Source organism: Dryobates pubescens, chromosome 18 (assembly GCF_014839835.1).
Source record: "Dryobates pubescens isolate bDryPub1 chromosome 18, bDryPub1.pri, whole genome shotgun sequence".
Classification (NCBI taxonomy): Eukaryota; Metazoa; Chordata; class Aves; order Piciformes; family Picidae; genus Dryobates; species Dryobates pubescens.
In genome coordinates, this window is record NC_071629.1 from 23,696,794 (window position 1) to 23,709,976 (window position 13,183).

The 13,183-nt window shown below is 55.4% G+C and overlaps 1 protein-coding gene across 1 annotated transcript in view; it reads left to right on the top strand.

Moving 5' to 3' along the window:
• The window catches only part of STK26 (serine/threonine kinase 26), a 39,331-nt gene that overhangs the window by 22,884 nt on the left and 3,264 nt on the right, over positions 1 to 13,183 (top strand). The window contains exons 4-9 of the mRNA XM_054169673.1: positions 4,470 to 4,526; positions 7,390 to 7,498; positions 7,592 to 7,749; positions 9,656 to 9,841; positions 10,482 to 10,630; positions 11,937 to 12,030. Coding sequence (XP_054025648.1) covers positions 4,470 to 4,526; positions 7,390 to 7,498; positions 7,592 to 7,749; positions 9,656 to 9,841; positions 10,482 to 10,630; positions 11,937 to 12,030 — 753 coding nt within the window. The remainder of the gene's footprint in view (positions 1 to 4,469; positions 4,527 to 7,389; positions 7,499 to 7,591; positions 7,750 to 9,655; positions 9,842 to 10,481; positions 10,631 to 11,936; positions 12,031 to 13,183) is intronic.

The following is a 13,183-nucleotide window of genomic DNA, read 5'->3' on the forward strand; positions in this document are numbered from 1 at the left end:
GGACAATGGCTGAAGAGTTTTCTTGAGAGTGAGGGTGGGGAGACCCTGGCACAGGTTGTGCAGGGAGGCTGTGGCTGCCCCCTCCCTGGAGGTGTCCAAGGCCAGGCAGCCTGTGCTGGTGGGAGGGGTCCCTGCCCATGGCAGGGGCTTGGAACTGGATGAGCTTTGAGGTCCCTTCCACACAAACCAATCTATCAATCTTTTGGTGGAGCTTACTCTTGGTTTTCAAACCAGTCTGAGGTAAGCTTGGAAGCAGCAGAGGCTTCTTCTCATCCCTTGTAGTCAGTGTCAGTCCTTCCTTCCAGGAGGACAGCAGAGTTGATAAGACAAGGTTGTCTGACTCCAACATGAAAGAGGAGATGTTGCCTGGGAGGGTTTTCCAATTGCACCCCTTTGGGATGAGAGATTTGGACTGCCTGCTCTCCAGAGCCTGCAGCTTTGCTGGCTGCTGGCACTTGGGGCTGCAGAGGCATCCTTGTGGCCACAGGGCTGGAGTGTTTCAGTGCTCCAGGTGCTCCAGCTGCTGAAAGGGAGAGTCTCTGTTTCAGCTACTTCACTTTGTAGCTTAGCTCAGCTGATGCCATATGAGACACTCTCCTGCTCTGCCCCCTCCTGCTGCTCAGCTGCAGCTTATACAGAGATGAGAGAAGGGTTGAGGTGGGAAGGCACATGCAGGATCATCCAGTTCCAGCCCCTGCCATGGGCAGGGACCCCTCCCACCAGCACAGGCTGCTCAGGGCCTCATCCAGCCTGCCCTTCAACACCTCCAGGCAGGAGGCAGCCACAGCCTCCCTGGGCAGCCTGTGCCAGAGTCTCCCCAGCCTCACACTGAGGAACTTCTTCCTCAGCTCCACTCTAACCCTGCTCTGCCTCAGCTCCAAACCCTTCCCCCTGGGCCTGGCTCCAGACCCCCTCAGCAAAAGTCTCTCTGCAGCTTCCTGCAGGATCCCTTCAGGTCCTGGCAGCAGCTCTGAGGTCCCCCTGGAGCCTTCTCCTCTGCAGGCTGCACAGCCCCAGCTCCCTCAGCCTGTGCTCACAGCAGAGCTGCTGCAGCCCTTGGAGCATCCTTGTGGCCTCCTCTGGCCTCACTCCAGCAGCTCTGTGTCCTTCTGCTGGGGACAGCAGAACTGGAGGCAGGATTGGAGGTGAGGTCTGGGCAGAGCAGAGCCCAGGGGCAGAATGCCCTCTGCTGCCCTGCTGCCCACCCTGCTCTGGCTGCAGCTTGGCACACAGCTGCCTGCTGGGTAGCAGGAGGCACTGCTGGCTCCTGGGGAGCTGCTCAGCACCCAGCACCCCCAAGGCTTTTTCTGCTGGGCTGCTCTCAGCCCACTCTGCACCCAGCCTGGATTGGTGCCTGGGGCTGGCCCAGCTGCAGGACCTTGCCCTGTGACTCGTTGACCCTCCTGCAGCTGGCCCTGGCCACTTCTGAAGCCTGTCAAGATCCTTCTGGATGCCATCCCTGCCCTCCAGGGAGTGCAGCTCAGCACACAGCTTGGTGCCAGCAGCAAACCTGCTGGGGCTGCCTCAGTGCCACTGCCCATGTGGCTGACAGAGAGGTCAGCCCTGGAGCCAGGACAGACCCCTGAGGAACTCCACTTGTTGCTGTGTCTGCAGATGTTCACACCAGGGCAAGCACAGAACCTACATTTGCCTCCTCATGCCATGCTGCCCTTTGCTTGCAACTAACAGCACAGCTCAAGAAGTGAAACCTTGGCTGTGGAGGGTACCCCTGGCAGTGCCAGGGCCCAGTGATGAAGCAGCTGAGCTGCCTTAGCTCAAATGATTGCTCTCCTCAAGAGTAATCCTGGAACCATGGCATGGTTTGGGCTGGGAGGGAGCTCCAGAGCTCAGCCAGCCCAGCCCCCAGCAGGCAGCAGGGACATCCTCCACTGGAGCAGGCTGCCCAGAACCCTGTCCAGCCTCACCTGGAGTATCTCCAGGGATGGAGCCTCAACCACCTCCCTGGGCAGCCTGCTGCAGTGTTGCAGCAGCCTCCTGGGGCAGAACTTGTTCCTCACATCCAATCTCAATCTGCTCTGCTCTCCTTTCAAACCATTGCCCCTGGTGCTGTCCCTGCAGGCCTTTGGGAACGTCCCTCTGCAGCCTTCTTGTAGGCCCCTTTCAGGCTCTGAGAGGCTGCTCCAGGTCTGCCTGGAGCTTTCTCTTCTTCAGGCTGAACACCCCCAGCTCCTCAGCCTGTCCTTGCAGCAGAGGTGTTCCAGCCCTGATCATTGTTGTGGCCTCCTCTGGCCTCCCTCCATCAGCTCCCTGTCCTTGCTGTGTTGGAGTCTCCACAGCTGGCCACAGCACTCAGCTGAGATCCCAGCAGAGCAAGGTGGCAGAATCAGCTCTTGATGTGCTGGCCATGCTGCTTCTGCTGCAGCCTCATGGCTGGTCCAGGTCTGCTGCTATCTTGGTTCAAGCAAGAAAAAGATGAAAGGCATTCAGAGTTCTCCTACTTCTGGAAGGTTTTGGCCACACAAACGTTTGAAGGTTGGTAAAATTCTTGAGCTGTAGTTCCCACCTGCTCCCACAGAGGCAGAGCTGCTCTTGCAATGGCATGTCCCTTGCCTGGGGGTTTCAGCATCTGTCCTGGAGCCCCCTGGGCTTGCTCTTCTGCAGCTGAAACAAGGCTGGGGCTCCCCTCAGCTGTTTAGATTTGCATCTGGAGAGGTCCTGTGGTAGCATCCAGAGAGCTCCATCAACATGAGCCAGCACTCTGTGCAGCAGGGCTTGGGGACCATCTGGAGGGGACTGCTTGTTCTTCATTGTCTGTTTATACTTGCTTGACCTAAAAGAGTTAGGAGCAAGGTTGTCCCTGCCTGGCTGGGAGGTGTCCACTCCCAGCTCCAGTGGGCCCTAGCAGCTTCTTTCCCCCACACTCACTCATTGTCACCTTAGGCTGTTTTCAAGTCGTGCTCCAATGCTCCAAACATGCCTGGTAACCACAATGTTTGCCTTCAGCTGGAGCTCCTTGCAGGTCTCCTCTGCTGACACAGTCAGGCTTTATAAAACCTGCTAAAATTAGGCAGCCCTTCCCTGCTGAGCTCATGGTGTTGGAACAGCCTCTGCTGCCTGGTGTGAGGCTGCAGTTCAGAGGGAAGGGAATAGAGCACCCTTTGTGAGGGCCATTGGATGTGGTGCTTTCAGAAGCTGCACCTTCATTTGCCTGGGCAGTGGTCTTCAGGCTTCACTCCCTGGTCAGGCATCAGCAGGGGGAAGCACAGAATGGAGAAGCCAAGAGGCCTGCAGAAGTGCTGGTGCTGACACCAGGAACTAGCACCAGCAAGGATGTGCTGGGGACTTAAACACTCTGAGTGGTGCTTCAGCAGGTCTGCTTCCTAGAATGGTTTGTGTTGGAAGGGACCTGAAAGCTCAGCCAGCTCCAGCCCCCTGCCATGGGCAGGGACCCCTCCCACCAGCACAGGCTGCTCAGGGCCTCATCCAGCCTGGCCTTCAACACCTCCAGGCAGGAGGCAGCCACAGCCTCCCTGGGCAGCCTGTGCCAGAGTCTCCCCAGCCTCACTCTCAACAATTCCTTCCTCATCTCCAGGCTCAGTCTCCCCTCTCCCAGCTCAAAGCCATTGTTCCTCAGCCTGGCACTCCCAGCCCTTGTCCCAAGTCCCTCCCCAGCTCTCCTGGAGCCCTTCAGGTCCTGGCAGGCTGCTCTGAGGTCTCCCTGGAGCCTTCTCTTCTCCAGGCTGCTCAGCCCCAGCTCTCCCAGCCTGGCCCCACAGGGGAGGCTCTGCAGCCCTGTGCAGCAGCTCCATCTCCCTCATGCTGGGGGCAGCAGCAGATTTGCTGTTGCAGTACTGTTGTGGAGGGGTGCAGGAGCTTTGCAATGTTACTGGAAACAGTAACAATAAATATTGCTTTGAGAGGTACCTTGAGCCCTGGATTTTATTGAACTGTGTTGCTCTTATCTTTGACCTTTCTGTGGCTAATTGAAACCTCTGCTCTGAAAGCTTTGCATGCCTGAACATCCTGGTAGGGTTCCAGGTGCAGTTTCTCCTGGCTGGTGGCTCTGTGCCTCAGCAGTGATTCTCAGCTGGGTTTCCCTCAGGTGAGAGGTGTGGTGATGTTACAAGGGAGGTTTGAAACTGGAACCCTTCTGTATCAGAGAATTCATTATGACAGTGCAGAGAGAGCTTCTCCTATGAATTGAAGCACTCAGCTGGAGCTGAAGCCACCCCCACAGCACTTCCTCTTTTTCTCCCAGCTCCATTGCTTCAGGTGGAAGCCTTTCAGACAGCAGCTACCAGAAGCTTGGTGGTGGCAGGGCAGTGGTGGTGGTTTTCCTTGTTGCTTTTTGGACTAGAGCAGTCAGACTTTCCCCTGCTGGTCAGATCTCTTGCACAGGAGACCATTTGTGATTTGGTGACTCATGGGATTCTGCCCTTGCACTCTTCTGACTGTGCTGCTCATGGAGTGAATGTTTGCCTTCTAACAGCTGCTTTTTGCCTTTGCAGGGCACAAAACTATGGATAATAATGGAATACTTGGGTGGAGGCTCAGCTTTGGATCTTGTAAGTATATGTTGGCTTTTTTGCCTTTCTCAGTAGTAGTGAAGCTGATTCTATTGTGCTTCCCTATTGCTTCATGGAATCTAGTCCCTGGAGGCAGCTCATCTCCCATCAGTGCTCTACTGTAATGCTCCAAAAGGTGTGAGTTTGGTAGGCCTGGGTGGTTATCTTGGTTTGATTGCTGCTTTCTTGTTTTCCCTGTGTCTCCCAGCATCAGGAGACATCCCTTTGTCCTCAGGCAAGTGTTTGTGGTGTTAGGCAAAGTGTTGTTTATAGAGTGCTAGAGTGGTTTGGCTTGGAAGGGACCTCTAAAGCTCCTCTTGTCCCCCCCCCTGCAGTCAGCAGGCCCATCTGTAACTGGATCAGGTTGCTCCAAGCTCCAGCAAGTTTGCCCTTGAAGGGATGGGGGTCTCAACTACACCTCTGAGCAACCTGGTGCAGTATTCCCCCAGCCTCCTGGCATGCATGGTGGGCTTTGGGGGTGTCTGTCCACTCCCTGCCCCCTCCTCCCAGGAGAATTCACTCCACTGGAGTTAAAAAAATCAATCCTGTTGCTGTGGGGCTGAAGAATGAATGAAGTTTGCCCACAGAGCCCAGGCTGCAACCACTGCTTAAAAGCCACTGGGCTTTGTGTTTCCAGCTAAGGTGAAAGTGCTTTTGACTTGAGCTGGTGCAGCATTCATGAAGGCTGCAGCTCAGAGCACCAGAGCACACTCCCCTGGAGGTGGATGTGGTTTGCCCCTACTTTCAGTACAGCTCTGCCTCAGCTGTAAGGCTCTGAGACCCACCCTTTCCTGTAAGCTGCCAGAGCTCCATCTCTGTGCTGCTGAGGGGCAGCTGTCCTGGCCTCAGTGCTGATTGCAGGGCTGCTAACACTGGACCTGTCTGCAGGAGCTCAACTATGTGCTCAGCTTCACAAGCCCTGAATGAGCACAGGCTGAGGGGGCTGGGGCTGTGCAGCCTGCAGAGGAGAAGGCTCCAGGGGGACCTCAGAGCTGCTGCCAGGACCTGAAGGGATCCTGCAGGAAGCTGCAGAGAGACTTTTGCTGAAGGGGTCTGGAGCCAGGCCAAGGGGGAAGGGTTTGGAGCTGAGGCAGAGCAGGGTTAGAGTGGAGCTGAGGAAGAAGTTGTTGAGTGTGAGGCTGGGGAGACTCTGGCACAGGCTGCCCAGGGAGGCTGTGGCTGCCTCCTACCTGGAGGTGTCGAAGGCCAGGCTGGATGAGGCCTTGGGCAGCCAAGTCTAGTTGAGAGGTGTCCTTGCCATGGCAGGGGCTTGGGGTAGAGGTTCCCTGAGGTCCCTTCCAACCTGAGCCATTCTGTGACTCTCTCCAACCAGGCTGTAGGCAGGCAAGGGCCCAGCAGGGATGTGCAGCACATAGGAGCTGGTAGCTCAGGAGCTTTCTGAGAAAGGTGCTGTGAGGTGTTTATGCTTTCATGGCCCTGGGTGATTCCTGATCTGGGGAGTGTCAGAAGTGCTGAAGCAGCTTTGACCAGTGACAGCTGAACCTCGAGATGAATTCACCTCCCAGTTTGCCTCATTTGCCACTCTCTGATCTCATGGTGCTCTCTGCTTCAGAGCTCCACTCATGGTTCTTCTGTTGTGCAGCAGAAGCACCAACATGAACTGCTTTGGGTTTCCTGCTGGGCAAAGCTTACCCTTCTTCCACACTAGCAGCTTTAGAGTAGCGTGGTGGATGCCAAAGCAGCCATGGCACCAGAGGAAAAGAAAGCATCAGCAAATTGCAGCCCCACAGCCACCAGACTGATTCAGTTTGAAACAAACTTAAGCTGAAGTCACCCAATCTGAAATGCAAAGTGCAGTCTGGCTGGAGGAAACTGGAACTGTGTGGAAGGAAAGTCAGTGCTGGCTTCTCCTGTGCTTTGCATGTGCATATGGTAGAGAGAGAGCAGCAGGGCATGACAGCAGGAGGTGTGAAGGATGAGGAGGGCAGATTTAGGCTGGAGATGAGGAAACAATTCTTGACAGTGAGGGTGGTGAGACCCTGGAACAGGCCTCCCAAGGAGGTTGTGGATGTGCCCTCCCTGGAGGTGTTCCAAGGCCAGGCTGGATGAGGCCTTGAGCAACTTGGGCTGCCCCTGGCAGGGGATTGCAACTGGATGATCTTTAAAGTCCCTTCCAACCCAATCTATTCTCCTCCCCCTCTGCTCTGCCCTGCTGAGGCCACAGCTGGAATCTTGTGTCCAGTTCTGGGCCCCTCAGGTCAGGAAGGAGCTCAGGGAGCTGCTGGACAGAGTCCAGCACAGAGCCACAAAGATGCTGCAGGCAGTGGAACATCTTCCTCAGGAGGAGAGCCTGAGGGAGCTGAGGGCTCTGGAGCTTGGAGAGGAGGAGCCTGAGGGTGAGCTCCTTGCTGGGGATAAAGCTGTGCAGGGGCAGTGCCCAGGGGCTGGAGCCAGGCTCTGCTGGGGGATGCCCAATGCCAGCACAAGGGGCAGTGGTGGAAGCTGAGGCAGAGGAAGTGCCATGGACACAGGAGGAAACATTTTGTCCCTGTGAGGGTGCCAGAGGCCTGGAGCAGGCTGCCCAGGGGGGCTGTGGAGTCTCCTTCCGTGTGATCTTCCAAGCCCACCTGGCTGTGCTCCTGTGTGAGCTGCCCTGGCAGGGGCCTGGGCTGGGTGAGCTCTGGAGGTCCCTCCCAGCCCCTGGCATGCTGTGACTCTGAAGGTGCTCATTCCAGTGGCACCTGTTTCTGACAGGAGGCTGACACACATCATTGAAGCTGTCATGAATTCTTACAGTTCTGTTCTTTCAGACACTCTCTCACCTTTTCAGCTGGAATTAAATCAATAGCAAGGTAAGAAACTGCTCCAAGTCTAAGATGATTTCCATGTCTGCTCTCTACAGCTGCGTGCTGGCCCCTTTGATGAGTTCCAGATTGCTACCATGCTCAAGGAGATCTTGAAAGGTCTTGACTACCTACACTCAGAGAAGAAAATTCACAGGGATATAAAAGGTTAGTAATGGTTTAAGTGGCACTGTTGAAAAGCCTTTGCACTTCCTCAGAGCAGCATTGTAATGCCAGTGTGCTGTGGTTTCCCCTTGGCAGCTGCCAATGTGTTGTTATCAGAGCAAGGAGATGTTAAGCTTGCTGATTTTGGAGTTGCTGGGCAGCTGACAGACACACAAATTAAGAGGAACACCTTTGTTGGAACTCCTTTCTGGATGGCCCCTGAAGTTATTCAGCAGTCAGCCTATGATTCTAAAGTAAGTATGAGAGCTTCTGTTTGTGTCTGCAGCTCCAGCAGAAACCAGCTGGGTGGTTTTGTGCTTTCGGTCCTGGCAGCACGGAGGGGGAAAGCCAAGGCTTTAGTTTCCAGGGTGTCAGGTAATAAGGGGGCCAGGAATGAATGGTGAGTAAGGTGAAGTTGCTTTCATGGAGTAGTTCCACATCCCTGTGCTCACATGCCAGAGCCCTGCAAGCTCACCAAGCAGCTTGATGCTTTCATGTTAAGATTCAGCCAGAGAAGCTCCCTCGGTGCTTTCAGCTTTGCTGACCTGCTTTTAATTTCAGTTCAACCTTTTTGCACCCATTGGAACAGTGACTGAAGTCTCCTGAGTGAGAATGCCCCCAGACCCTGCACTCTTCTGTAGAGCCAAGGGGGTGGCTGAAGCTGTAGCCTCTGGTTTTTATGAGGAGCTCTCATTGATTTATTTTAATTATTAGAGGTTGTGCTGTGTGCTGCTGAAAATTGCAGCACAAGAAACTGATCCTGAGAAGTTAAAAAGGAACTTCAGCTGCAGGATGGGAGCTGTGGTAGCATCATGGCACCTTGCTCTGCCATGAGAGCTGTTAAGGGATGACTAAGTGCCAAGGAGAGGTTCCTGATGTTGAACTGATAGTAGAAACCCAGATCTCCTCTGTGGCTTTGTGAGGATTGGCAACTCCTGCTACAAGTCATGATAAGGAGGGAACAGTTGAGGGCTGGGGGCCAGGAGGGAGGGGACAGGGACAGGCTCTGCTCACTTGTGCCCTGTTATAGGCCAAGGGGCACTGGATGGAAACTGCAGCACAGGAGGCTCCACCTCAACATGAGGAGGAACTTCTGCACTGGGAGGGTCCCAGAGCCCTGGAGCAGGCTGCCCAGAGAGGTTGTGGAGTCTCCTTCTCTGGAGCCTTCCCAGCCCTGTCTGGATGTGTTCCTGTGTGCCCTGTGCTGGATTCTCTGCTCCTGCTCTGGCAGGGGTTGGATTGGAAGATCTCCAGAGGTCCTTTCCAAGCCCTGGCATCCTGTGAGGCTGTTCCATCTTCTCTCATGTCTATACCTGCAAGATGACCTAGAGCACTGGGTGGTGAACTGCCAGTGTCCTTGGGTGCTGGCTCTGGGCTTTCTGCACTCTGATGCTGTGACTGAAGGCTGCATCTATATGGAAGGTTAGGGGTTGGAAGGAACCTTAAAAGACATACAGAGCAGGGTCACTCAGGGCAGGGCACACAGAACACATCCAGGGGGGATGGAAAGGCTCCAGAGCAGGAGACTCCACAACCTCTCTGGGCAGCCTGCTCCAGGGCTCAGCACCCTCACAGGGACAGAGGTTTCCCTCCTGCAGCAGCTCTGGGCTGGACTCTCTCAAGCAGTTCCTTGAGGTCCTTCTTGGACTGAGAGGCCCAGAGCTGGACACAATATTCCAGCTGTGGCCTTAGCAGGGCAGAGCAGAGGGTCAAGGAGAACCTCTCTGACCTACTGACCAGAGCCCTTCCAATCCACCCCAGGCTGCCCTCAGCCTTCTTAGCCACAAGGGCACATTGCTGGCTCATGAGCATCCTTCTGTGCACCAGCAGACAGGAGCCATCCTTCTGTCCCCAGGTCCCCTTGCCCTGTGCTGCTCTCTACCAGCTCAGCTGCCCACCAACACTGCTCCAGGTGGTGCTCATACCCAGACTCAGGACTCCTCTGTGTACTCTTCAAGCACAGAGGTCTTTCCCTGTGGCCGTTTTGGAGCCGAGGTGCCCAGAATTACTGCCTTCAGTTGTTAGAGAGGAGTCTTTGTGCATTATCTTTGCTGACCAGAATGAATTTCCTTCCACAGATGTGAAGCTTTCAGTTCTTGAGGAACACTTGGTCAGAGGAGCCCCTCATTTTGTACTAACAGTGACTTTTGCCTTTCTCAGGCTGACATCTGGTCTCTGGGAATCACTGCAATTGAGCTGGCCAAAGGGGAGCCTCCCAACTCTGACATGCACCCCATGAGAGTGCTCTTCCTCATTCCAAAAAACAATCCTCCAACTCTACTGGGAGAGTTCAGCAAACCTTTCAAGGAGTTCATTGATGCATGTCTGAATAAGGACCCCACTTTTGTGAGTACAGCCCTGTGTGCCTGGGGGTGGCTTGCTGCTTTCTCGCTCTTGGGGAGTGTTTGCTGCTGCAGTGCACCATCCCTGAAGTAATTTTAGCATCACACTTGACTGAAGTAATTTTAGCAACTGTACTGTGCACTGCACAAGGCCATGGTGCTCTCCAAGAGCTGGCTCTCCATCCTGGTCTTCTGTCTTTCTTGTCCAAAACACTCTGCAAGGAGGAGGGAGACAGCAGCATCAGCTTCCTGAAGAGCACTCGAGCTTTGGGGCAGTGGCAGAAGGGAAGCTGTAACGGAGGAGAGGATCTTGCCCGTTGGGTGTTTTCCTCCAGCAGAACTTTTGCTCTCTGTCTGAATTCTGCTTACAAGGAAATGTTGCATTGGAGAATTTTGCTTAGTCATTTTCCTGGGTGTGTACCTTCCAGCCCAGCAGGGCTGAGCACCAGGGGCTGTGACACACCAGCGTATTTTTAGAGTGCTTGTAAATGCGCATCGTTGCCTCCCCGGCTTCCTCCCTCGCTCATTTCCTGCTGCTGGGTGGCTTCGCTGCAGGAGCCACTCCTCTGGTTGAGAATCTCCCTGTTCACATCTCAGTGGTGCCAGGGCAGCAGGGCATTAAAGGTCTGGAGTGTCTCTTGCAGCGCCCCACGGCGAAGGAGCTGCTGAAGCACAAGTTCATCCTGAAGAACGCCAAGAAGACTTCCTACCTGACGGAGCTGATCGACAGGTTCAAGAGGTGGAAAGCTGAGGGACACAGCAGTGATGAAAGTGACTCTGATGGCTCAGACTCGTGAGTGGATCCTCAGTGGAGTCTCTCTGGGGCTGCTGCTTCAGTTATTTTGGTTTTAAATAATGCTTCCTAAAGCAGCTTTGTGGCAGCTCCCCTCTGTGGTTCACTCCTCCTCTGCCTCTGTCATTGGGCCACGTGGCTCTCACAGGATGGTTTAGATTAGAAGGGAACTCAAAGCTCATCTGGTTCCAGCCCCCTGCCATGGGCAGGGACCCCTCCCACCAGCACAGGCTGCTCAAGGCCTCATCCAGCCTGGCCTTCAACACCTCCAGGCAGGAGGCAGCCACAGCCTCCCTGGGCAACCTGTGCCAGAGTCTCCCCAGCCTCACTCTCAACAGTTCCTTCCTCGTCTCCACTCTCAGTCTCCCCTCTCCCAGCTCAAAGCCACTGCCCCTTGTCTTGTCAAAGCTCCCTCCCCAGCTCTCCTGTAGCTCCCTCAAAGGCTGCTCTGAGGTCTCCCTGGAGCCTTCTCTTCTCCAGGCTGCACAGCCCCAACTCTCCCAGCCTGGCCCCACAGGGGAGGTTCTGCAGCCTCTGCTCATCTTGGTGGCCTCCTCTGGAGCCTCTCCAGCAGCTCCAGGTCCTTCTTGTGCTGGGGCCCCAGAGCTGGAGGCAGTGCTGCAGGTGGGGGCTGAGCAGAGCAGAGCAGAGGGGCAGAATCCCCTCCCTGTGCTGCTGCTCTCCCTGCTCTGGCTGCAGCTCAGCACACAGCTGGCTCTGGGCTGCCAGGGACCACTGCTGGCCCCTGGGCACTTTGTCACCACCTGACACCCCCAAGTTTGGGCCTTGGTTTCTTTCAAGAAATCCTCTTGTAGGACACTGAGCAGCAGTGCTTAAGTCAAGCTCATTGCCTCTTTGAAGGTTCACCCTGAGCTCAATTTCAGCTGTGTCGAAGTGCTGAGTATTTCCCAGTCTGAGGCTCGTGCTTGTGGCTGAAGCCCTGGGTCACAATTAGAGAGGTTGCAGGGCAAGGCTGAGGGCTGTGAGGAAGCTTGCACAATGCCTGGGGAACAGCAGTGGTGCTGGAAGTCTCTTGCATTTCTGGCTATCAGATAACTGATTTAAATGGAATGGCAAAGGAGAAGGGAGGCTTTATGGGGAGATAACATCTTCCCTTTGGTCATGTTTCAGTTCATCCAGCCTCTGCAGGTGTTGGGTGGGAAGTTCAGGCAATCTTTTGATGCAGGTTGCCTTATTTTAAGGCATGCAGAACTAATCCCTGCTAGATGTGTGATGCTGGGTTAGCCACGTTGTGCAGGGTTGTGTGCTGGCTGGGATTGTGGACCTGCTGTCCCTTTCCCCTCAGGGAGTCCAGTAACAAGGAGAACAACTCTCACCCCGAGTGGAGCTTCACCACGGTGCGGAAGAAGCCGGACGCGAAGAAGCTGCAGAACGGGACGGTAGGTACAGCCTCGGGGCTCAGCGCAGAGCCAGGGCTGCAGCTTGGCCCTTCAGCAGCTCGTGGTACTTCAGGAGCTGGTGCTGCTTAGTGGTCATTAGAATCACAGAAGGGCTTGGGTTGGAAGGGACCTTAGAGCTCATCCAGCTCCAGCCCCCTGCCATGGGCAGGGACCCCTCCCACCAGCACAGGCTGCTCAGGGCCTCATCCAGCCTGGCCTTCAACACCTCCAGGCAGGAGGCAGCCACAGCCTCCCTGGGCAGCCTGTGCCAGAGTCTCCCCAGCCTCACTCTCAACAGTTCCTTCCTCGTCTCCACTCTCAGTCTCCCCTCTCCCAGCTCAAAGCCACTGCCCCTTCTGGAAGTTTACTCTGAGGTCTCCCTGGAGCCTTCTCCTCTCCAGGCTGCACAGTCCCAGCTCTCCCAGCCTGGCCCCACAGGGGAGGTTCTGCAGCCCTCTGAGCATCTTGGACCACTGCTGGATATTTTTGTGTTGTCTTTTCTGCCCTTTTCCCTCTTGCCGCTTTTATCTCCTTGCCGATGTGGTCACACCGCCGGCGTGACAGCCCAAGGTCAGTTGCAGGAGTGAGCTGAGGGCCTGCCTTGGTGAGGCTGAGGAGCACCAGCAGCCCCTAGAGGCGATGTTTCTGCTGGTGGTGCTGGGAGCAGGGAGGCAGGGAGCAGCCGGCCGCGGCGCACGGCGGGGCCGCCGTTGGTTCCAGTGCAGATCGTGTGCAGACGGTAGACTGACCCCGAGCAGTGCTTCCAGGACAAGACCTGCATTACCTTACACAGCAAGGTTATCCAGTCCATCAGGAGGCACAGGTGTCACCTCTCACTTGGTCATTCTCTGCTGGCCTGTGTGTAGTTAGGGCATGCAGTAGGTCAAAATACCCAAGCAGTACTTTAAGACAGCCAACCAAGCTCTGCCCAGCTTCTCTCCTTCAGTCACAAGGTGTTTACATTCCCCTCGGAGTCAAAGACAAAACATAGCTTCCTCTAACTGGAGCAAAGGCAACTCTTCCCTACAGCCTTCCAAAGCCATCTTGAGAACAACCTCTTCCCCCACCCCAACAGCTCAGTGTCCTTTGTGTGCTGCTGTTTTGGTGCCCGTGTCAGCTCCCCGTGCAGGAGACACTGCATGCTGGCCATGGG